The sequence below is a fragment of the Limanda limanda genome, chromosome 6, assembly GCF_963576545.1.
Source record: "Limanda limanda chromosome 6, fLimLim1.1, whole genome shotgun sequence".
NCBI classification, from domain to species: Eukaryota; Metazoa; Chordata; class Actinopteri; order Pleuronectiformes; family Pleuronectidae; genus Limanda; species Limanda limanda.
Genome location: NC_083641.1, coordinates 16,288,404 through 16,312,462, shown reverse-complemented (window position 1 = coordinate 16,312,462; position 24,059 = coordinate 16,288,404). Strand labels below are relative to the sequence as shown.

General features: G+C 39.6%; 1 protein-coding gene and 1 non-coding gene across 2 annotated transcripts in view; one reads left to right on the top strand and one right to left on the bottom strand.

The window, feature by feature from the left end:
- Positions 1-11,971: 11,971 nt before the first annotated feature.
- Positions 11,972-12,044, bottom strand: trnav-cac (transfer RNA valine (anticodon CAC)). Its single transcript has one exon. It is a non-coding gene; the product is annotated as a tRNA-Val (tRNA).
- Positions 12,045-12,572: 528 nt separating this feature from the next.
- Positions 12,573-24,059, top strand: part of limk1a (LIM domain kinase 1a) — a 52,920-nt gene continuing 41,433 nt past the window's right edge. Inside the window, exons 1-2 of the mRNA XM_061073588.1 lie at positions 12,573-12,696; positions 15,724-15,820. Of these exons, the coding sequence (XP_060929571.1) occupies positions 12,639-12,696; positions 15,724-15,820 (155 nt within the window). The 5' untranslated portion in view covers positions 12,573-12,638. The remainder of the gene's footprint in view (positions 12,697-15,723; positions 15,821-24,059) is intronic.

Below are 24,059 nucleotides of genomic sequence, written 5' to 3'. Positions count from 1 at the left end.
TAAAATTTTGTGCAGCTTTTCTTCAAACATGAGACGTGTGACAAAATTTGAAGAGACATTTCTTTTATACAGGTGGAACAGGTGTTGGAGCACCCCCTGCTGGTGAGAGCAATGTTCTTTTTATTTTGTCTACAAATTGTGCGATTGACTAATATTTCATGCTCGATGTAAATTGGTGTAACATCTGGCCACACAAGGCCAAGGTCAGCCCCCCTTCCAAACATGAAAGAGAACCTGTAGTAACATTCAGTTTTCAGAAAATCTCAAAGTTAAAGTTTTTAAATATATAGGGCCCATTCTAAGGTAAATACAACAACAATTTGTATAATTTAGATCAAACACACTCGTGAAAACATCACTAGCATTATTTTACATAAAATTTCTGTCAATAGATCACTTTCCCCTAAATCGTTCACACTGTCCCTTGAAATGTACAGCTTTGTCTTTAAAGTGTAAGGAATTTGAAATAAGATAATAATAATAACAAAAAAAACATATTAAGCCTACAAGGAGATTCACTAATGTGTAAAACACATAAGAGTATGGTTACACTTTCATTGTAAATAATACTGTTGCTGTGTTTTCTTACTTTCGACCTTCTTTTTTCTTACATTTTTTCTTTTGCCAAGCTCTGCTCTTTTTCCAACAGTTTCAAGAGTCTCACTTTCTACGTTGACCTATTCATTCGTTCAACCATTGACTAAAACTCTCTTGTCTCATTCAGTTGCACCTGGAGTCCAACAACCCGGAGGTATAGTAACTTACTTTATCGAACAACTAATGTTTTTTCCCCTAAGACTATGTTTTGTCATTGACACTTGTGATTTATCCTTTTTGCCACATGGTGGCGACAAAGTCAATAACAACAACTTTGTCTCTTCTACAGTCTGACCATGATAACTAAATATGACTGTTTCAGGTTTTCCTGTTGGCACTGGTGTCAAAGCCCCAAAACCATTTTTTCCAGGTGAATATGACTTATACCTGTTTTTCAAAGAAGACAACATGTTACTTATTCTCTTAAATTCTGTAACTGCGAACAATGTGATGATATCAACGTGTTTTTAAAAAAAGTTATACGTTTCTCTTGCTTGTGGTTTACAAAACATTAACTATTAATTACATGGCTCATTCCATTTCCACAAAACAATATTAAATCATTTGTATATATTGGTACCTATTACTATAAAAAATGTACTTAATATATGTGTGACTCTTTAGAGGGAAAAAGAGAAGTCAGAACATAATCTGTTCAATAATATATTAAAGAAATAGAATTTAACTTCTACATTCAACTCAGTGTAAGATCTATCCACATTAGTAAATGTCATTAGTTTATATTTATTTAGCAATTATATATGGTTACGTTATCTTTCTTCCCTTCTTCCTTTCTGAATTAGAGGATAATTGCTTACATTTGTAGCTTTTTCTAAAACATCATGGTACATACAAACACACACACCTTGCAACTTCAGAATCCTAACTAATGATGTACTAATTTATCAGCAGACTTTTTATGATTTTTTCACTCTCATAGATCCCTCTCAGGCTGTATATTTATTTGACTGTGCACATTCTGTCTAGACAGTTAATGACTCGACTGGAATCAATAAAAGCAGCAGTTAAGAAATAAGGAAAAGCTGCATCAGGCCTTTGTTTAACCAATTATACCTTCAATAGACTGAAAAGTCATCAGTTCTGTGCCTCAGTGGGTTAACAGTTTTAGGACTGCTTCAGTGCACATTTGACCTGTGATGGACATGAGACCAAGTCCAAGATGTTTTTTTATTGCATAAGATAAATCATGAAAAGAAAAAGTTTTGATGAACACAGGAGCATCAGTGGTGTCACCCAATTGAGATCAATAACACACACAGTAACCTGTAAAGAAACCTTTGAAGTTACTTTAACAATAACCTATTTGCTAAAGAGGATAAAACCAGCATAAACAAATGAATTGTAATGAAGAATCTTCTATTTAATCTGAATAAGAATTCACTGCTCTGATGACGCTAAGTTATTCGGTGCATGTGACAATAAACACTTTGATTTCACACCATCAGTCTTCTAACACTCTCCTCCTTAGGTGCTGGAGGTGGATATCCCTATGGTGGAACAAATGGAGGCAAGTTCCCAATCTTTTATATTTAACATCAATATAAATGCATTACATTCCAGTGAGTGTAATGCATTTATCTCCCATCCAACATTTATCGAGAATGTCATTTCAAACTGTTTTTATGGTTGTTACATCATACATTGTTGTGTTCAACTTTTTGTAGCTGTGGGAGGAGCCGGAGGCAGAGTTGGAATCCCACTGGCAGCAGGAACTTATCCAGGTGAGACATTTAATTTCATAGGTAAAAAATAACACCTTTTATGAACCTAAAGAACACAAGAGATATTGTAGGTATCGGTAAACAAGAAAACATGAGGAATCAAAAGCACAAATTTAAAAAAAATCCATTAAACAATGTAACAAAATTTTTTCTCAACTATATGATTTTTTAATTATTACCATTTCTCCCATCAACCCGTCCCAAACACAAACTGTAGTGGCTGAGATAACGTAGCGGACAATAATGCCACTTTTGTCTGTCACCGTGATTCAGGGGGATACAGTCCATATCGTCATGGTTATGGACAGGGTATGTATGAAAGGAGAGGAAGCTGACAGCATTAATACAACATGTCCCCCCCCCCCCCTAACAACAACAAAAATCGTTCTGCCCGTTGCTCAGAGTGGCAGTTGGTCAGGAGATGCCATTGCACTGTTTCCTGTGAAGGAAATTGTCCGACGTGCTGATAAGTTTCTGGGCGTGGTGTCAGGAATGAGAAGCCAGCCTGAGACTTTGATGCAGGAAATCCACTGGTTTACAATCCTGTACAGTACAGACTGACTGTAGTTAAACAGTTTAAGGGTCTCTATCACCTCAACTAACCCAGTGCTGTGTCTCTTGTAGCAGGTGGGTTGACGTATCCCTCAGGAGTTGGACTGGGAGGTGCTGGTGGTGGAGTTAAAGCACCCAAACCAGGTAATGTAATAGGCCTGTTATAGATCACATGGAAGCACAGTGTGTACAATATGTTTCATAACTAAATTGAACAACAAGGTATAAAGTCATTTTTATTATTATCAATAATAATAATAATAATATACTATCATTATAAATGTATATTTTTACTATTTGTATGCTTGTCATAGACCACAATGCTAATATCAGGAGATGTTATACATAATAAAGAACAGTAGGATCGTTTTTAAACTGGATCAAATGTTTGCAGGATGCTCTTAAATCATTGTTTGTACAATTACAGCCAACACTGTCACTGCTGTTTGCCACAGTAGCGAGGTAACTCATTGCTTCATAGTGGAAAGTGTTGATTATAGTAGCACCATAAATTAACTAAAATAAATTCAGGGAAGAAATTATAATTATTTCATTAAGTGAGATTGTTAACCATATAAATAGTACTCATGAGGAAAATTATTGTAAGGTTAACAAAGGCAGTATAAATTCTGCCACAGTAGTAATGACGCCAGAATGTCATAAAATCCAGCTCCAGTAAAATGTCAGTGATCTCTGAAGTGTTAATGCACCGACAGGAGTTTGTAAATGGAGCAAACAGTAACACAACATTTCCCAGTGGAGACTGATTACTGTTAGTGATTTTGTGTACAACATCAAAGTGTAGCTGTGTAAAGATAACACAAACCCCCTGAGAATCCTGCAATTAAATAACACAACTCTGCCAGAGTGTGACTTCAGCTGAGCCTCTAGTTACATGCCAATTTTTGAAAAACATAAGACGAGTTTACTACACATTACAGGAATAGATACATTCTTATTATTGGTTTATTTAATTTAATTTTGAACAGGCTATGGGAATCTTGGAGTTGGTGGTGCTGGATATCAGCCAGCAGGTGAGGAACGCTGCATACTTGTTATACATTTCTAATTCTTCTTTATAGAAGAAATAAACAATATTATGCTAATATAACACACATATCACTTCTGCCACTGGGCCTGCCTGTGCTCCTCCTTTTCCTCTGTGCATCAGTGAGGGATGAGTGTAATCACAGGGCAGCAGCCACATGTCTCAGTCCCACAGATACTGTACCAGCTCGTCATATAAACTCACGGCCCTAATCCTCTTCCCATTGGCCACAGACGTCTGTCTGTGTGAAATGCTGCCGCAAATGGTTTAATCATTTTAATTTACCCACACAGTTTTTGCATCAGAAACTGTGTGGATAAAAAGTGGCTCAAAGTGATAAAGGCTCTATATTTACGATAATTTATCGCAACAAATCACCAGGATATTTATTCACAGTGCAGATACAGGACTTGATTAGACCTGGTGTTCTGCCACTGGAATTATTATTCTTAATTAGGAAATGTTTCTGTTAGTGGGTTTACTGAGTCTATTCTGTTTTTCATTTTTACAGGAGTTCCTGTAGCTCCTGGTTATGGAGGTGGTTACCCACAGCAGTACTACCAAGGTACGACTACTAATGCTTGCCCTGCATGTGTATTTATGCTAATGAAATTCAATGAAGTGAATTTGATTTATTTGTAGCCCCAATATCACAACCTGTACTATCAACAACACACTCTGTCTGTAGACCCTCGAACCAGAGGAGGAAAAAAGGTAAAAAATGGAAGATGCCTCAGGCAGAGCAACAGATGGATTTGACAGATTAAAGAAACATGGGAGTTTGGACAGAAACAGAAATCTGGTCAGCATTTCTCTGCTGATGAGTCATGAACTATGTTAACGTAGTGATAGACACATACATTTATCTTGTATATTTGTTCTGTAAGAGCATCAGCTCTGCAATAAAAAAGGTGGAAAGGCTCCAACAAATGAGAGCATTTTAGTTGATCATTTACAGGACATTCTTCAGTAGTTTATCCTTATTTTTTCTACTGGATGCCAATCATCAACCACCAATAAGCTGGCAGATTCAAACCTGCCTCCACCGAATCTTAAGATTTAGATCACAGACGATTCTTTAACTTTTCATCCTTGTTTCTGGATCAGGAGGAGGATTAATGTCCAACTGCCAGCAGCCAGGTAACACAGCTGGAGGGAAGAGCGAACAGGCAAACTAACACGTCGCTTCCCCCATTAGAGCTGAGAGCATAAAGAGAGGGAGAGGAGAACAGGAAGTTTCTCCTTACTCAGTTATTTTAATCCTCAGTGATATCCAGTAAAGCGTGAGGAACAATTAACAATTCATGGAAAATGTCTCTGTGGTTCAGTAGCACCTGAAAGATTCAAAGACTCTCACTCTCCTTCCCTTTATACACGACTCTTTCACTTAAACACAGAGCTGCTTCTGCACAGTCTTTTTCTAATCTCTTGCGCATTAATTGGAATTTTAGAAGTTGATTTACGCTGGAAAGATTATAACCACATTCAATCTCAGGTTAAATTTGAAAAGTCCTAAATGTTTGAGATGATATGAATACATTTTATCACAAATTAACATAAAATCCTGAACAAAATACTTCATGCTCTCTTATTTCTTCAACAAAAGATAATCAAGGGCTTTTCAATTTTAACTCAACATTTTTTACAACTTGTTTAAACACATTGGAGGTTTATTTTGAAATGAGGGAATTAATTGTGTTTGAATGACAGTCATCTGTACTTTTCATCGCTGTGCACCTATAGGTACCTACAGAAATGAATTGGGTTAGTACGGTGATGCAAATGAAAATATTGATGTTTAAATAGATTTTGTCTACAATCTTCAAAAGAGAAAATGATGCTGTACATTCTTGTGTCAGAGGTCACTTTATTCAAATTAATTCAAATGTGACAAAAATTTGGTTGAAATAATGAGACCTCTGTATCAGACACCAGATCTAAGTACCTCCCATGTGATCTCCTGATAACACCTAAAAAATGTCTTCACCATGACCAAAAGAAACACATCCACCACTGTGTAAGAATTCATCTCAGCTCTATTGTAATGACACCAACTCATCTCCCATTTGTCTTGACGGCTGTTTAGGTGGATACGTACCAGCCCAACAGACTCCTCAACAAGGTACATAACACCCACCTCCTCACATTTCCACACACATCCTCAAAACGCCACGTTCTTAAGAGATAATAAAGCGCTGCAGTAATGAAAACATTCACTGCTCCTCAGCTCACGCTGCATCATAAATTCTGCTGCTTGGCAGAGGACAACATGGCAACATGGCAGATTTTTGGACGAAGGCTGGAGTGTGGATTGGTGAAGTGTGTGGTTGTCAGTGCAGATGGCACAGAACAATCAGGAAGCTGAATGCGTGATAATCTGCATTTTCCTGAACATTTGAGATTATTGCTGGTCTGAATTAATTTCTTCATCATGACCAAAAGAAACACATCAACCACTGTGTAAGAGTTCATCTCGGCTCAGGTATAATGAATCCAACTCATCTCTCGTTTGTCTTTTTCTTGACGGCTGTTTAGGTGGATATGTGCCAGCCCAACTGACTCCTCAACAAGGTACCGAACACCCACCTCCTCACATTTCCCCACACACCCACAAAACACCTTGTTCTTAAACGATAATAAAGCGCTGCAACGTTGAAAACATTCACTGCTCCTCAGCTCACTCTGCCTCATAAACTCTGCTGTTTGGCAGAGGACGGCAACATGTCACATTATTTGGACGAAGGCTGGAGTGTGGGTTGGTATGTTCTGTGCTGGTCAGTGCAGATGGCACAGAACAACCAGGAAGCTGAATGTGTGATAATCGGCATTTTCCTGAACATTTGAGATTATTGCTGGTCTGAATTAATTTTCTTCATCATGACCAAAAGAAACACATCAACCACTGTGACAGATTTCATTTTAGGTGTAATGACTCCAACTCATCTCTCATTTGTCTTTGTCTTGACCGCTGTTTAGGTGGATACGTACCAGCCCCACTGACTCCTCAACAAGGTACCGAACACCCACCTCCTCACATTTCCCCACACTCTCACAAAACGCCACGTTCTTAAGCGATAATAAATCGCTGCAGTAATGAAAACATTCACTGCTCCTCAGCTCACTCTGCCTCATAAACTCTGCTGTTTGGCAGAGGACGGCAACATGTCAGATTATTTGGACGGAGGCTGGAGTGTGGGTTGGTACGGTGTGTGCTTGTCATTGCAGATGGCACAGAACAACCAGGAAGCTGAATGCGTGATAATCTGCATTTTCCTGAACATCTGAGATTATTGCTGGTGGGATTATTTCAAGGAATGCTTGTCTGGTGCCTCAGAGCTACCTGTCTCTGCTTTTTACTCTTATAGTGTCTTAGTTAATGATGGACTCTCATTGTGATGGTAAATGTAAAGAAAGATATAATATTACAAAATCAGGATTCAGTTTAAAGAGGAATGTCATTATTGCGTTAATTGTCATACAGTGTGGTGAAGCTGAGCCTTAACACAGTTCAGTCAGCCAATAAAATTCATATTCTGGTTGGTTACTGTTAAGAAAACTTGAAGCTTGGCAATCGAATCATTTTATAATCTCTCAGATTTAGGCCACTTGTGCTTATTCAACTGCGATTATTTTGTCATTCACTCAAATCTGTATCCACTTGAATTTTATTGGTTTTCAAATTAGCTTTATTGTGTCAAGTTTAATCCGTCATGGCAAACTGTCCTTCAGAATTTGTGACTGTTCTTGAGCGCAGGAAGCGAACTCAAGTAAATACACTTATCTCCATCCTTTGACTGTTGATCAGAGAGAAAACCATCTCCTGAGACAAATCATGAAGAAAAAGACACAGAGCTTCCTCCATCATGCAACTTTTTCCATTTAAAAAAATGCATCTTTGGAAGTATATTTGGATAAGATAATGTTTCTAAATTGAATAATCCATTAGATTTGTCGTAAAACTATATTTTAATTAGCCACAGACAAACGTGTACTGAAGTACTGATGAAAGTGTATTTAACAGAAATGATGAGATTTCTATTATGAAAGGAAACAGAGTAAAAAATTTCACATATTGAGATTCGAAAATATGAATTAGAAGCAAAAGCAAATACCCAGAATATAACACAATATATAATAATATTATCATAGATACTTTATATGACTTTTTTAAAAGGTGGGTGATCTCTTCTATGTCTCTGATACATCCACACACACATTTAGGGCAGCATTTTGTTCACCAGTCTTTTTAACATTAATGTGCACATCTGATATTATTTTAATGTCATAATGAATCAACATGCAGATATTCTTATGATACACACTATTATTTGTTGTTTTAAGTGTATGTTTTGGGATGAAATACAATTTAACTCTCACACTCACATTGTGTGAGTTGTTCTGAACTCGTTGCCCTCGTCAATAGATCCATCCGTAAATTAATTCCCAGCACCTGTGTTTAGTCAGTGGTCGGGGAAATCAGTTGTGGTCAACTCCACACGAGCTCTGGTCATAAACGTCACTCAGTCATGCAGGAGACGACTCATAAAACATTTACAAACCAAAGAAACCTTTCTGGTTAAAATAAAAAGCTCATATTATGTTTCTTTGCAGCCAAAGCAGCAAAGTACGGTCCACTGCAGAGATTCTTTGGTGGAGCAGGAGGAGCAGCAGGAGGAGGAGCAGGAGGAGCAGCAGGAGGAGGCGTCTACAGAGGTAAGAAACAGCTTTTATATTTATATTTGTTGTTATAGGTATAACTGTACCACAGGCGTAGTGCTAACAAACAGTGTCAACTATAAAGTTGGACTATAAACTGCTCCCAAAAGTATAGCCAAATGCTCTTGTGTGCCCCCTGGTGGATGGCTGCATTATATACCCTGTCTACTCCATGTTAGTGAATAGGACATGGGCCAAATTAATAAATCAAAGTATACTTTGTCAAATGAATTTTTCTCATAGATAGTTCCTATCAGAAGATGTTCATGTTTCAGGAAAGTTTGGTTTGTAGTTTTTAGATGCTGTAAAAACTAGGTGGTCATGATCCACAGCTGAAACTCACTCACAATTGGTTGAGTGTGTTTTGGCGGGACCTCGATACCACAGCTCCATCTCCCAATCACTACTACACAGACTGTGGCTCCAAATGATGTCTTCAGCTTTGTTTCATTTCTGGATAGTGGGAGGCAGTGGAGACATGTTGTCCATATTTATTAACAAACTATGGTGTGAACTAGTTTATACTGAGAAAGAATAAAGCATACACATGTTGCTCTTCGCTGCAGGTGGAGTCGCAGGATGCCAGGGCAAATACTGCGGGAGGAGGAAGTAGAGGATCTCTTGAGATCCAGTTTGACCTCAAGAAACTATGGTGCTACTGCATGATTGAGAATGTACATTTTATATACCAACAAACCCCCATTAGATAATGTGTAAAGATGTTTGTTTCACTGACCTGACGTCAGTGTCTGTTTTTATACAAACCCACCGACCCACAGTCTTGTACACGTTCTAATGTGACGTATTGATAGTCATTGTTCGTGCCTTTAATCATGAATGTGTTCACGTTATTCAGCTTTGACTTCCTGTACTCCACCAACCTACATAGAATACAAAGTGTTTTGTGTCCCCTTGTGTTGTAATGTGTGTGTGTGTGTGTGTGCGTGTGTGCTTGTCTGTTTAGTGTTGTTTTGGCATATGGTTGTACTGTTGTGCGAGAGTCTGAACCATCGCCTGTTGTTGTGAGTCTTGTGACCTACCAACGATTTCCCTCTCGGGTTTTTAATCCTAAAGCAAGGTGATCTGTGCTCAGTTTGGCACAGATCTCCTCTCTGACATATCACAGGGGCTGGGTTGGTCTGGGGCTCGTCCAAAAAACTGAATTCTGGCCAATCCCAGCGTCGTGTCTGGCTCCCCGTCTTTCCTTCGCTGCTATTTTTAGGCCTGCTGGGTAAAAAGCAGCAGGAATCGGGGCTCCGGCCAACCCATCTGCTCACAGTAACTTTGCTGAGTCTTGTTGCTATGCAGTTCAGTTTTCTCAGCATTTTTAATGTTGCCAAAACTTGTGATGTATGAAGAGCAGCTGCTGCTCTGAGGAAATGTGCTGAAGACAATGAAAAATGTTTAGTTAATAACAGGATGTTTAAAAAAACAACAGAAAGCAAAGTGTTGCCTTTTAGTTCCAAGAAGAATAAAACCATTCAGATGCTACTCTGTTATGTACATTTATATATGAATGTATGAAAGCTTCAGAAGTTACGTGTCGCTGTCCTAACGTCTGGGACAGAGTCTGCTTCACATGTTTAGTCTCATCGCAGCACTTATCTACATTTACCTAACTTTGTCATTACATGATTACCAAAGATTATTTTGCACCATGTTTTGACTCATAGCTCTATTGTTATCAGGAATATGTGAACAAGAACAAACCCTTGCTATTTGCATTTACTGTTACGAACTGTAAGACTTGGTTTGACAGGAGAGCCCACAGTGTGTGTTAACGTGAGGCACAAGCTCCTGTTGTTCTTCATTTACTTGAGCTGCTTTTAAAAAGGCTTTACTGACCAAAGGTTCATGAGCGCTGTTTGCCAAGTGACCCATCTTTTTTCTGTGTGTAATTGTGTACTGTATTTTGTACTAATTTGATGTTAGCTGGCTTCAGTAGCTCCGCCCGGTGCTGTGTGAGAACTGTCTTTGAGCCTTGCAGGGTCAGACCTTGTCCTATGTGCCGTGAGATACTCTTCATCTTTATTTAAAACTGTCTTTTTTATAAGGAGGAACAGTATGGTTTTTGCACTTTTTTTATATTTCCATGACACACATGTGACTTCCTGGCATTTTATTTGCTTCATTAAACAACAAAATAAAAGGTGTTTAAAGATCTTGTGTCTTCCTGAGATTTTTTCTTTTCCCTTTTCTCTACATGAGAGTTTGTCCTGAGACTTGATCAAAACCACCTGGCCTGTAGCTTCCTGGTGGATCAGTGAGCTGTGGGCTACACACCACACACTAATATCCTGGGCTCTATTCATGCCCGCATGGGTACTTTGAGATACGTCAGCCCGGCCAAATATTTCCTGTCCGTCCCGCTGAACAAACAGGACCCTAACCCGTGTCCATTTGAATAATCTTGTGTTGAAAATCAACCCCAGATTAAGATTAGACTTTGGCATCAGTGTGGTGACAATAAACTCTGCTTGTGTTGTGCCAGCTGGAAATAATAAACTCACGCTGCTGTTCTCTGGAGATCTCCTGGGAGAACCACTGACCTGTGATCCACATCCTGTAAAACGCTGCTCACACTGTTGTTCCAACAGCAGAAGCTATAGTCAAGTAATGTCCCACTTCAGAAACACTATGAAGCTGCAATATGATAAAACTAAACTACAAACCTTTTTTGAGATCTATTAAAGCAACATTAACACTTCTCTCTACACTTGCTCCCTGTTAAACTTCATATTGATGGTAAAACTCATAAACCCTTCAATGCCCTTGCAACCAGTTACCTCTCAGATCCACTGACCCAGTACCTGTCCTCTGACTGCTGAGGTCTTGGGATGGAGCCCAGCTGGCTGCTCCCAGGTTTCACCTTGTAACAACGGGTGACTGAGCTTTAAGCTGTCATAGCCTCCATGTAATGAAACTCACCGCCCATTTGACATTACACAGACCAGTCGTAAGTTTCTCCTTCATCCCTCTTTAAACATTTCTTTACATGTTGTCACCCCTGTCTGTGAAATAAGATAAGATGTAAAAGAATCCTTTAATAGTGTTACTGCGGGGGAAATTGCCATGTTGCTGCAACAGTCAAAATATATGAATAAAGTAACTTAAAATATAAGGAACTATAAAAAAAAAATATTTGGAATAAAACAAATATGTACAGTGTAAACAGAATAAAAACAGTGAATTTGTGGATTTACAGAAGTAATATTCCAGAGACCACTGCTGCAGAGTTGAGTCAACTAGTCATCAGGGGTTGATACAACATATTATTACCCCTGGAGAAAATGTCAATACTGACGGACAAATAAAGTGTTTCCGCCCGGTCTCGAACCGGGGACCTTTCGCGTGTGAGGCGAACGTGATAACCACTACACTACGGAAACTGTACGAAGTGGGCGGGACTAACCAGACACAAACAAATAATCTAATAAATTTCTCTGAAACTTGGAGAATGAGGCATCTGTCAAGAAGCCTCACTCCAGCTGGACTGTGGTGGATGTCTGTTCTCTGCTCATGTCCCATCGTGCTATTCTCACTGGTTCCTCCATGCAAAGCAAAGATCATTGGTAAGAAAAGTGTATAAATAAAGTTAATAATAATCACAAAAATATGTTATTATTATTTCCTTCTATATGTCCTGTTCTGCAAAGTGCAACACCATCAGAGTTATTTACTGCACTGCACTGCACTATCTTCCTCCTCCTCCTCCTCCTCCTCCTCCTCCTCCTCCTCCTCTGCTCCACCCCGCCTCTCCGCATTAACAACCCGGGGATCCACGCTGGTTGGTCGCGGCCTGTCTTCCTCTCGCCGGCTCTCGTTCCCATTGGTCGGCCTGTCTCTTGAATGAAGCGCCGCAGGAGGCAGCGGGGGAAGGAGGAAGCGGAGCGGGGCAGACACACGGACTCAGCGGCGGTGGAGGAGGTCGGACACCGGTGATCTGTGGACCCGAGGCGGCTGTCTCTCTGACCGGAGAGTGAATGAGGTTGATGCTGCTGTGCTGCACCTGGAAGGACGAACGCATGGGAGAGGAGGAAGGTGAGAGGAGAGAAGGAAAGGAGAGGAGGAAGGAGAGGCTGCCTGGGTGGTATTGGCGGCCGGATGGAGGTGCAGGGGCAGCGGAGCATCCTGTAAACATGCTCCTCAGAGAATGGCTGCAGACCAGACATGCTTTATACCATCATCTCTCAGTGAAGGTGTGGTTGAATGTGCGTGATGAAAGATGGAGAATGTGTGTCTGTGTGTATGTGTCTGTGTATGTCTGTGTGTGTGCAAGGAGCGTCCGGTTCTGTTCTGCAGCTGAAGCCATGTTTTCTCTCTGAGAGGATGCACCATCATGTTAGTGTGTTCTCCTCCACACAGGGACACTGCTCATCTCCACTCACATGAACTCATCTGAAGAACATGTTGACAGATTAATAACATACACTGAGACTCTGTGGGTGTGTCATGTAAACAGGACATCACCTCATAAATAGAGTACATCAATGTAGATAAAGTTAGAGTCTCACTGATGTAATGTGTTTGGGAGGTGTTCCTGGTGTGGAGCTCTTCTATTGGTTCGAAGATAAATAAACTGACCAAAAAATATGTTACACAGCTGTAATGAATGAATTATTTCAGATAACAGAACAAAAAGTAAAATATGTGGGGACTTTCCAGAATGAAATATTGGTAAATATACTTTTAAAATGGTAAATTGCAAATTTATGTGGGTGTAAACTAATATACCTTGAAGACGTGGTATGATATCAGTAGATTTGCGTACTCGTCTGGAGACATTTCTGATGCTGGTATCAGAACATCTCCAGTCTGGACTCTACATGCATCTATAACTTTGAGAGGTTGCAATTTTATTTAGAGACGAAAGTACAAATTTCATAATGGACGATTGTAAGCTTTACTTCTCAAACTGTGAATTAGTGAGTATTTCTTTCTTGTATTTCTTGCTCTAGAAGAGGCTTTGGTCTTATTAGTTCTGAATGATGAGGACAAAGATTAAATTATATAAAATGTTCACATCAGTCTATAGTAAGTATGATTGTTCCTTTGGGTGGAAGAGGTTGTGGTTTTAAACTCTTCTTTATGAGCAGAGAATTACATTTAAACAGCAAGACATTTTACAAATCATGTGTAACACCTCCTACCTGTGCTTATACAATGCTTATAGCATTATGTTAATATATATATTAGATTTTTTTCATAATTCTGCTGATGAAAGTCATAAAGCGATAATCATCGATATTCTTGTATACTCTCATGAATACTTAGCTTCAGTTCTGATGAGATACTGTCACTGTAGCTGTCAGTCAGGTTCACTGAACTCAACAATGGATCTCTTATGTGACGAGTCACGTTGCTTCACAGTGAGTTCATCTCATGGGAATGAAGAATGTTTACTTGAGATACGGGTGGAGAACATATTCCTAGGCCAGCACTAGTCAAACTGTGTGTGTGTGTGTGTGTGTGTGTGTGTGTGTGTGTGTGTGTGTGTGTGTGTGTGTGTGTGTGTGTGAACGCAGGTGTGTTTGTTTGACTTTCCTGAGGTATGTGCTGACAGCAGAGGTTAAGTGGACACGGCCGTCAGGGAGATAATGTGAAAGAATGAATGGATAAAGAGGTGAGGGTGAAAGGAGAGGAAGAGAACAGGCACAGGAACCAACCGGACCTCCCTCAGGATGGATCTGATCAATAAAACAGGAGTGGGGCCGCAGCAGCACTCACTGATCACAGAAATGAGCTGATCGCACAAAACCTCGGCCAACACACGTTTCAGACCTAAACGCTGACAATTAAAACCTTCGATCGCTGTGTGTTATCGATGTGTTTGCGATATGCATATGTATAGGGTTGTGTATCTAACCAAAAGGACCTAATGATGCACTTTCTCTTGTTTTATGAGGGGTTTCACTATACATGGGATAGCGCTCTCTTGAAGGATGTTCTTCGTGTCACTGTTGAAGGCAGGTTCAGGTTTTCAGACATTCTCCTAACTTTAATTAACAGACTCTGACTGTGAAAGTGCAGGAGCTCAGCTATAATAATAGACACGTTTCCATGGAGACCAATACATTGATATGAACTAGATTTAGACAATAGTCTGAATAAGAATACTGTCATGAACACAGCATTTTCTGATAAACCTGAAAAAGGTCAGAGTAAGCATTAATTGAATAGGTATATTTCAACCTTAGTCTCATTAATATATGTATTAATGGTTTTATAACGTCCTATTGAAGTTTTCACAGCAGTTTGTGTCATCAACATACGACAGATACCCACTGCTCGATGACGTTTGCTCGGGTTTGGTGTAAACAAGAGGGGAAAATAACGAGGAATGAAGCTTTTGCTTTGTGTCATCATGTAAACGTATTCAACAAGGCTAATGAAGATTTATGCAGAGGAAACAGAAGTAATCATCTTGTCCTCTGTAACTGATTATTCTTGCTGATACCAGAAATGTGCTTAGTCAAATGAGCTGCAGCAACATCTACTTTGTGTAATAATGTTAGCTGTGTGCTGCAGCTGCTTCGACACTCACTGTTTTTCTAACTGTCCCAAATTTCTTTTTTTCATGACACTCTAATCATAATTAACATTTTCCTCATTAGAATACGGGAGGAGGGATTTGTGGTCGTCTCATTCATGGAATCAGTTGTTATCAGACTGTGCTCAATTCAGAGGAGAAACTTTATCAGTTGAAAAACTAGATCTTTATTCAAGGATCTTTACCCACAACCCTGGTTTCCTATACTCATGTGTTGTGTTGGTTTGTCAGTAGCGATGAATTGTCGAACACTGTGGTTTTTGTGTTATGTTGATATCTTTTCCTCCTGCAGCTCCAGTCACTTTATGACTTTATGAACCAGCGGTGGTGATTTGCATTGAAGGCGAGATGAGAGCAGAGATAACTCAAACATGCAAACACACGTCAGCAATAACTACGTCTCATCATCAGAACTGCTGTTGATTTAAAGCTCACAGTAACAAGCTATAAAACCTGTACAGGGGTGATTGTGTACATGCAGTGTGATCATGGACTTGTTGTTGTTGTTGTTGTTGCAGGACGAAGTTTGCCCGTCTGTGCGGGATGCAAACAGAGGATCTACGATGAGCAGTTCCTCCAGGCCCTCAACAGTGAATGGCACACTGTCTGCTTCAGGTACCTTTCAACACAAACTCAGCACCCCCCCCCCACACACACACACACCCCACTGACATGATAACAGTAACTTCATGGGTTCACTCTTTTTTGGGTACAGCCGATAAAAGGTGTTTATATGGTACCTTGTTTACAGATCATCTTATAAATCCAGTCCAAGGTATTAGACATTATTATTCATTTGGGGTCATGTTACCAACCACTGGGTGAATATAAGCGGGACAGCTGTTGCTGAGGAGGTAGAACTGGTTGTCCACTAACCAGATGGTTGGTGGTTCAATCCCCGGCTCCTCCAGTCTGCATGCTGAAATGTCCTAATGCAAGAAAACTTGACAAATGTGCTGACAGCGTATGATAGAAAGAAGTGCTGTGTACAGAAGCGCTCTGTGAACGTGTGAGAATGGGTGAATGTGAATTGTTCTGTAAAGCACGTTAAGTTGCGAAGGAGACTAGAAAAACATGATATGAATTCTGTCCATTTACCTCCTCCAGCTTCTGATGGATTTATCAGACTCTGTCGCTGCTGAAACTACTGCCACCTTGTGTGTGTGTGTCTGGTTGTGGTGCTGAGCAGGTGGTGTAAAGTGGACTTTAAGTGTTTTTTCCCTGAAAACAGCTGATTTAAGAGCAGAAATGTAAATTTACGGAGTAGACGAACGATGAGTAAAATGTCTGTTAAGATGAGGGAAGGTGCAGATTCATGGGATTGTTCTCTGTCGGTGACTCCTCCTCTGTACACCATCATTTGATTTATTGTTTTTAATATCAAAATATGGATCACAGCCGTTGTAATGAGTGAGATGATGAATGAATGGATGAGTCTAGAGCTGAAACAATTAGTTGATTGATGATTAGTTACTCAACAGAAAATGAATCATAGAGGTGACCTGCTTGTGTCTTATCACACACACACACACACACACACACACACACACACACACACACACACACACACACACACACACACACACACACACACACACACACACATTATTATTCCTGTTTTCTTGATGGAGATTGTTGATTCAACATCTAATGTGTATGTACCTGCATTTGTTATTGGCAGTGAGTGAACATGTCTATTATCTGCTTTTTTTCTTCCTCACGTCTTTGTTTTTTATTCTTTTTCAGTCTTTGGTGTCCTCAGGTAGAGTGTTGTGTTTCTGTTTTCTTCCAGCTGCTTGTTTAGCTCTATCATCTGCAGCCACAGTCATTAACATTTCCACAGCGCTGTGAGTGTGTGTGTGGGTGTGTGTGTTTAGTTTTACTTTTCAGTGGTTTTGTTTGGAGAGAAGAATGAGCAGGTTTCTGTTTCACTCTCAGGCAGGTTTCTCTCTGCATGAGGTGCCACGTGTGTACGATTGAGATCCAAGCATCACTTTACACTGATATGATTCAAATGAAACATGGTCAAAATGTCTTGTTTCCTCTCCATCAGCTTCGGAAAAGTGATCCTGTGGCATGTTGTGTGTGGGCAGTGAGATCACACGTGTCTCTGTGGGAAAGACATTTATTCACATTTATGAATTTTAGCCAGTGAAACAAAAAACCTTCATCTGTAATAATGAGCAGCAGATCCTCTCAAATTAAGGAGCCTGATTTGGACTCTGAGAGGCTTGAAACCAAACCCTTTAGTTTACGATTTATGTATTTTTTCCCCACAAAACAATATAACAGGCAGAATTATAATCTCCATGTAAGACCTACATAACATTTCTTTCATGTTGTGAGATGATTGTTGGAGTATTTTTCCATTGAAAACATTTTGACTGCAGCAAAGAATTAATCTAGTGTAAAATGAGAGAAAATCTAAACCTTTTAAAGATAAGTTAAAAACACTTTGAGCTGAGTCACAAAGAGGAGCAGGATTTACCAGCTGATCCACAGTTTTGAATAAAACCTTTATGCTAAAGAGAAGAAATCAATCCCGTCACCATTTTATTAGATTGGAATAAAAACACCTTCATAACCTTGTAATATACTTAACTGACTGACTGCACATCCTGCCAAGAAAGGGAGGACTGTAATTTATAGATGCAGTCAATAATATTTTATAGGCTCTTTGCAAAAAAAGACTTTCAGCAGGGACTCGTAAATGTTGCTGCTCGCTCTCTCTCCTCTAAAACTTGAGATGCATGATCGCAATAAATATGCATCCATTCATCCATCCATCCATCCATCCATCCATCCATCTATCCATCCATCCATCCATCATCTGTAGCACTTATCCTTTTGAGGGTCACAGGGGGCTGGAGCCCATCCCAGCTGACACTGGCAGAGAGGTCAACCTGAACATATTGCCAGTGTATCACACAGTCAACATACAGAGACATACATGCCATTCACACTCACATTCACACCTACAGTCAATTTAGAGTCTCCAATTAACCTAAGCTGCATGATTTTTGACTTTGGGAAGAATTCGGCTCCATAAATCTGTGCAGACACACCAATGTGTGAAAGTCTCTCCTCTGTTTCTGTTTGATCTGAGTGATCCAGTTTTTTCCAGGTGGGTGCAGAGAAGTATCTTTAATGTAGGATGTATGTTTGTATGTTATTAGGAGAGTTGTCTAATTTTTCCAGTTAAAAGCTGTTTAAAATATTTACTGCATTAAGGAAGGAAATATGTGAAAACTTTAAATTTATTGGAAAAGGACGAGCTACTGATTCCAGTACTCAGATAAACAGCTTAGATTTTTATTATGTATATATTGACAGAACTGTTTAAGGAGAATACAATAATATTTGTTTATATTCACTCTCATATAGTTAATAAAACGTTATTTTAGTGTAGAGACTTTTCTTCTGTAAAAAATAAATAAATAAAAGAATGACCCCACAATTTTGAAAGGAATTCGAACTGATGTAGCAGAACCAGAGAGAATGTATGTTTTATTCCATACATTCTTCTTTCTTGTCAAAAATTGCTTCATACATTACGCACAATTCAAATCTCGCTTCATCTCACCTGAGTTACTTTTTATTTCTCAGAAAGAAAATTTTATGTTTGTTGTCTGCAGCCATTACGTGACTCCTTCATAGCCAGCAGTTAAAAAAAACACGCTGTTTTATTTATTTTATCTTATTTTGCCTCCTGATGAGTTTCTTCGTCTTTGAGGTAATAAAAGTCCTTGCCTCCTCCAGTGCAGCTCGACACATCGTCTGTCTCTGTGTGGAAACAACCCCCCACAGTGTGTCATTAATGAAGAGTGAATAGGAAATCTGAGGAGGGTATCTGGACACAGGGCTAAATGGCAATGGTTTCAGTGTGTGTGTGTGTGTGTGTGTGTGTGTGTGTGTGTGTGTGTGTGTGTGTGTGTGTGTGTGTGTGTGTGTGTGTACAGAGACATCTGGCTACCTCAGCATGTGAAGTATTTCAGTGGCTCTCTGGGTTGCTTTGGCACAAAGTGCATATATAAGCACCCCCCTGCCCCTCTCTCTAAGTGGGATATCAGTGCAGTTATTGTTGAACGATTGGGCCACAGGGCACCGGCCACGGGGGTTCCAGAGGTCAGGGGGGGTCCTGGGCAAATATAAAGTTATATATTGACCTCAGTTCAAAGACACAAAGTGACCAAAGAGACACAAAATGATGCACAAGTGATGCAAAACCACGACAAAGAGGCAAAAATGGCCAAAAAGAGATAGAAATGATCAGACAGCGTTTCTCTCATGGAGGCTGTTTAACTCTCTGAGCCCAGGGGTCTGTTTTGACATAAGCCGTCCTTATTCACACTTCTTAGAGGTGTCTGATATCCGCCTACAGCTTCAGCTTTACAGCTTCTCCGTGTCCACCATGCTGTCACAACACATCACAGAAGTGTTAAATATACAGCAAAAAAGCCATGTCAGTTACCAAGCCTTTAGTTTAGTTAGTTATAGTCTTTAGGAAAGTGTTGATTTCTCTCAGAAATCATTGTGATGTTTCCTCATAGAACAAAGCAGGTCTGGAACATGGAGGGAATGTTGGTCTGACCCAGATCCACATCCTGAGAGGGGACAGCATCGCCACGGAGGAGGAGGATTTAATATGGATTTACTAGTCAGACAAGACTTCTGTGGAAGATTTGACTTGTGGGAACTTAAATCCAAACAAATAAATGTCAGAGAGGAGGAGGGGAAAAGAGAGGAGAGGAGAGAAGAGGGGAGAGGAGGACTGCAAAATGAAAGTGACAGTGTTATGTAGAGATTGTAGCGAGTCCCTTTCGGTGGGAAATAAACTGCTCGTCGGAAATAACAATGGGTCACAGGACTGGTGGTTTCATGGGAAATGCAGCCACACAGTATGGTTTATTTCTGTTTCTGTTTGTCCCAATGCTGAACTACACAGACTGTGCCAAGAATTATGAGTCAACCACCAATATGATTTTTATTGATCTGAAGAATACATTTATGAAACAATTTTCTCTGTTAGGATATTCATAAATACAAAAAGAAAATCAATACCAAAAATATCTCATGATCAGATAGAAAATAACAACAAAATATATACTACTACTGCTAGTATGTACGCCCAGGTCTCCTCTGGCTGTGTGCATGTCGAGGTGAGAGCAGAACAAGCAGCTGTTATGTGTGGTTTTCACCTGAGAAACAAAGATGAGCAGAGACAGTGACTATTTCTCGTGGGGGATCTCTGGGTCGGTTTATATGTCTTCTCCAGGGGGGTTGCAGAGATTATGTTAATGTCGATCTTGCCATTAAAGAAAAGAGGAAGCCTGTGTAGTATGAAGGTGTGGAATGCTTATGACAACACTAAAAACCTTGAGTGCCTGGAATAAGAGAATTTATGCTTATCAGCATTCTATTGGTTTCATGGTTTTTATTTAAAAATAAATTATATTCATGTCCTGTTATCACCGGTCATTATGTAGATTAATATTGCATAGTCTTCAACGGCATTCAAAATAATGCCCCTACCTGTTATTCTTTTGATAACAGGAAATTCCCTTGAGTTAGACAAAAGATCAAGTGCAAAATAGAAATTTAAATGGGCAATAAAATCAATAAAACCATAAAGAGATATGTACATGCTCATATATTTTCTTAACACAGATTTGTAAATGTACTTGAAACTAGATAAAGTGAATCCACATCTTTTCAACATCTTTATATTTGTACTCAAGCGGTGAACTCCTGCTGCAGTGCCTCTGCAGCACAGTGCAGCTCTGTCCTGTTCTCACTAAAACTATTTCTGCTCTACTGTCACTGCTGAGTCCCAAAGGACAACAGAGACTTGTGTGCTCTTCAATCTTTAATCATATACAGATACAGTTTTCTTACTCTGTCTATACACGTTTTCATGTGAGAGTGAAATAGTTTAGTCAAATCTGCCTCTCGTTCAGGATGAGCTGATGCAAAGTCTGCAACCCCTCTACTGTCTTCCTGTGCTGCCTGTCTTTCTGACTGCATGTGTCTACGCCCTGACTCACTCTGCAGAACAAACTCTGCCACTGATAACTGAATGATTTAGGACTAACATGAAGGGATAGATTTGTAAATCTGCAAGGTTGAAACAAGAGATTGAAGCAAATCTCTTGCTAAAGAACAGCAATCATAATACAGATGTAGAAAGTCATGTATTGCTGAAATATGAATGTGCACTAGATTTAGTTGTGCAGCTCCATCCTGCAGGGAAGTTTTTCTCAGTAGCAGACACAGTGAAGAGCTGCAGTGACTCAGCTGTTTCTACCTGCAGATGAACTCTGCCCGGTAACAGAAGCTGCAGGAAAAGATGGAGGCAGAACAAGATTTATTGTTGGACTGGTGACTGAGCTGAGGGAGTAAATAAATCATAATGTGCAACACTGCCCTCCCTCTGTGTTACTGGTTCTCTGGCGTTGATATTGTGGTATCATGATTTTAATTACAATCACAATCACCACAAGTGAGCTTTTATGATCTAACACAGTTGAGTAGTGATGTTGTGTAGAGCTGAAAATTAGTCGTATAATTGATCCATTGATTGACATAAATCTAATCTGCTGCATTGCTGTGATCAGATTGTGTTGTAAACATGTCTTCAGTTTATAAAACAGACGTGTAAAGAGTGTGACATGTTTTTCTCCTCATGTAACACATCTCATTTTTAGCCCTAAACATGTCCAGATCCTGATAACTGTTGATTACTGTGTTAGTCTCTAATGCTGTGCTCCATAGCAACAGTTACTATGGTCTATGGCTTCTATGTGAGGCTGAGACATCCACATGGGATTTAGCCTCCATCACTGGACTGACTCTCTTTTTCTGTGTAACTAACTGTAAATCAGTGAATTAGTCGACGACACCAGTGATGGAAGAAATACACAGACTTTTTGAAGTACTTTCATGTAAAAATACTCCCTTACAAATGAAAGTCCTGCATGAAATGAACCACTGAAGTGATTTGTTATATCTGATGTTTTCAGTGCAGCAAACGTTATACATATCTGCTTTATTACTTATCTGCATTGATATGCAAATAGTTGTTTATAGATATCTGCCAAAATGTTATGTGGACCTAAAACATCCACAGAAGGTATCTCTGTTTGTGTTTTGTGGGAACAAACATTTGACTTGTATGTTAAAAGAAACTATACGGACTGTGAACCATGAACCTCAGCTGATCTGTCTGAGGCTGCTTGAACAGATGTTTTCTGCAGATGGTAAAGCCGACATGAGTTCTATCTGTGAGTGAGGTTACACTTCACCTCACTCCATTATAACAACTTCAATTTTTGTAAACAAGATTAAAACACCACATTCTGGGGTTACAGATGCTTAAATATTTTTGCTGCAAATTACGATCAAGCTGATACTTAGAAGACTGATTATGTACGTATGTACATTTCTTGTCTGTCCCTCTAAAATACAGCTTGATATTGTTTATAGGGGATCCCACAATTTATTTGACTTCAGCTAACAGTATATACATTGTTTCGACCTTCTTTCTTTAATCACAGGCAATGATTTTTTTTACAAATATAGTGTTACATGTCTAATTAGGAACATGATATGTTCATGCAGTATGGACATTTGTTCATGTGCTGCATGGCTTCTGCCACTAGGTGGTGTCTTTGAGACAAACGTTTGACTCCACCCACTCGGAACACCGCCTTGAATTGCACACTGCAGTCAGGGCTACTTGTCCCCCCCACTCACTCCGCTACACAGTGAGATCAGAGCATGTTCATGTGAAGCAGCCGCTCAGTGACTTTGTTGATGTAGAAACAAACACTGAAAACACAGAGTTTCCTCTATGATCCACCGCTGATTTAGAGGAGATTTAAAAATATCCAGATATATATCGTGTATCGCGATATAGCCTAAAAATACTGCGATATTAGTTTTATGCCATATCGCCCAGCCCTACTTCAGGGGGTTTTAAAAAGAAGAATCCAGCAGCCCTGTGACATCTGCAGGGTCATATCTGCTCCCACAGGGACAGACGACAGGAAATGCTTGAAGAAGAAGAAGCGTGACCCCTGGGTGCAGCTGCACTGAGAGAGGAAGTAGAGGAAGAGAGAGACAGAGGGGGAGAGAGTCATTGATGGTTGAGCCAGCGAAGCAGGGAGGGAGTGTGCGGCTGGTCGAGCTGTTGAACATCAGAGCTGCTGACATGAGTCGTTCCTCTGACTGTCAAAACAAGACCCTCACTCCCACCGCTGACATGTCAGCAAAGGACCAGTGCAGTGACAGACTGCAACTCTCAAAGTAAGTGAACCAATGAAGTTATGTGAGTGGACGATTATTGAGTCTGTGGTTTATCATGATATCACTCAGGACAAATAGACTGAAAAATAACAAACTTAACGAAAGGCACAGTGGCTCCAGCAGACGTGGTTTGTTGATCTTTCATTAAACTGCACCCTAATAACAGCTGGGTTAAAGATTAATGCGTCTGGTTCTTCAAACTAAACATTAATCTGAGAGCTTACTAGATTTATCTAGTTTATTATTATTTTATCTGGTGTAAAATCATTTTGGTTTTAACTTATTTAATCATGTTGGTTGATTTGTGCAGTCAACTGAATGAGACTTTTTCCTTCATTAATTTGATAAGCGTTTGGTAAATGAAACATTACAAAATTGTCTGATTTGTTCCAGACTAGCAAGTCCAAAACTTCATGGCTAACTTCAACACTATTTATTACCTTTACGGATCTGGATCAGGGGGGGTAGATCCGGGAATGCTTTACTCTTTATTTAACAATGTGAGATAGATATTTTCTTTGATTTCTAGGAGAATAGTTCATGGATCTCG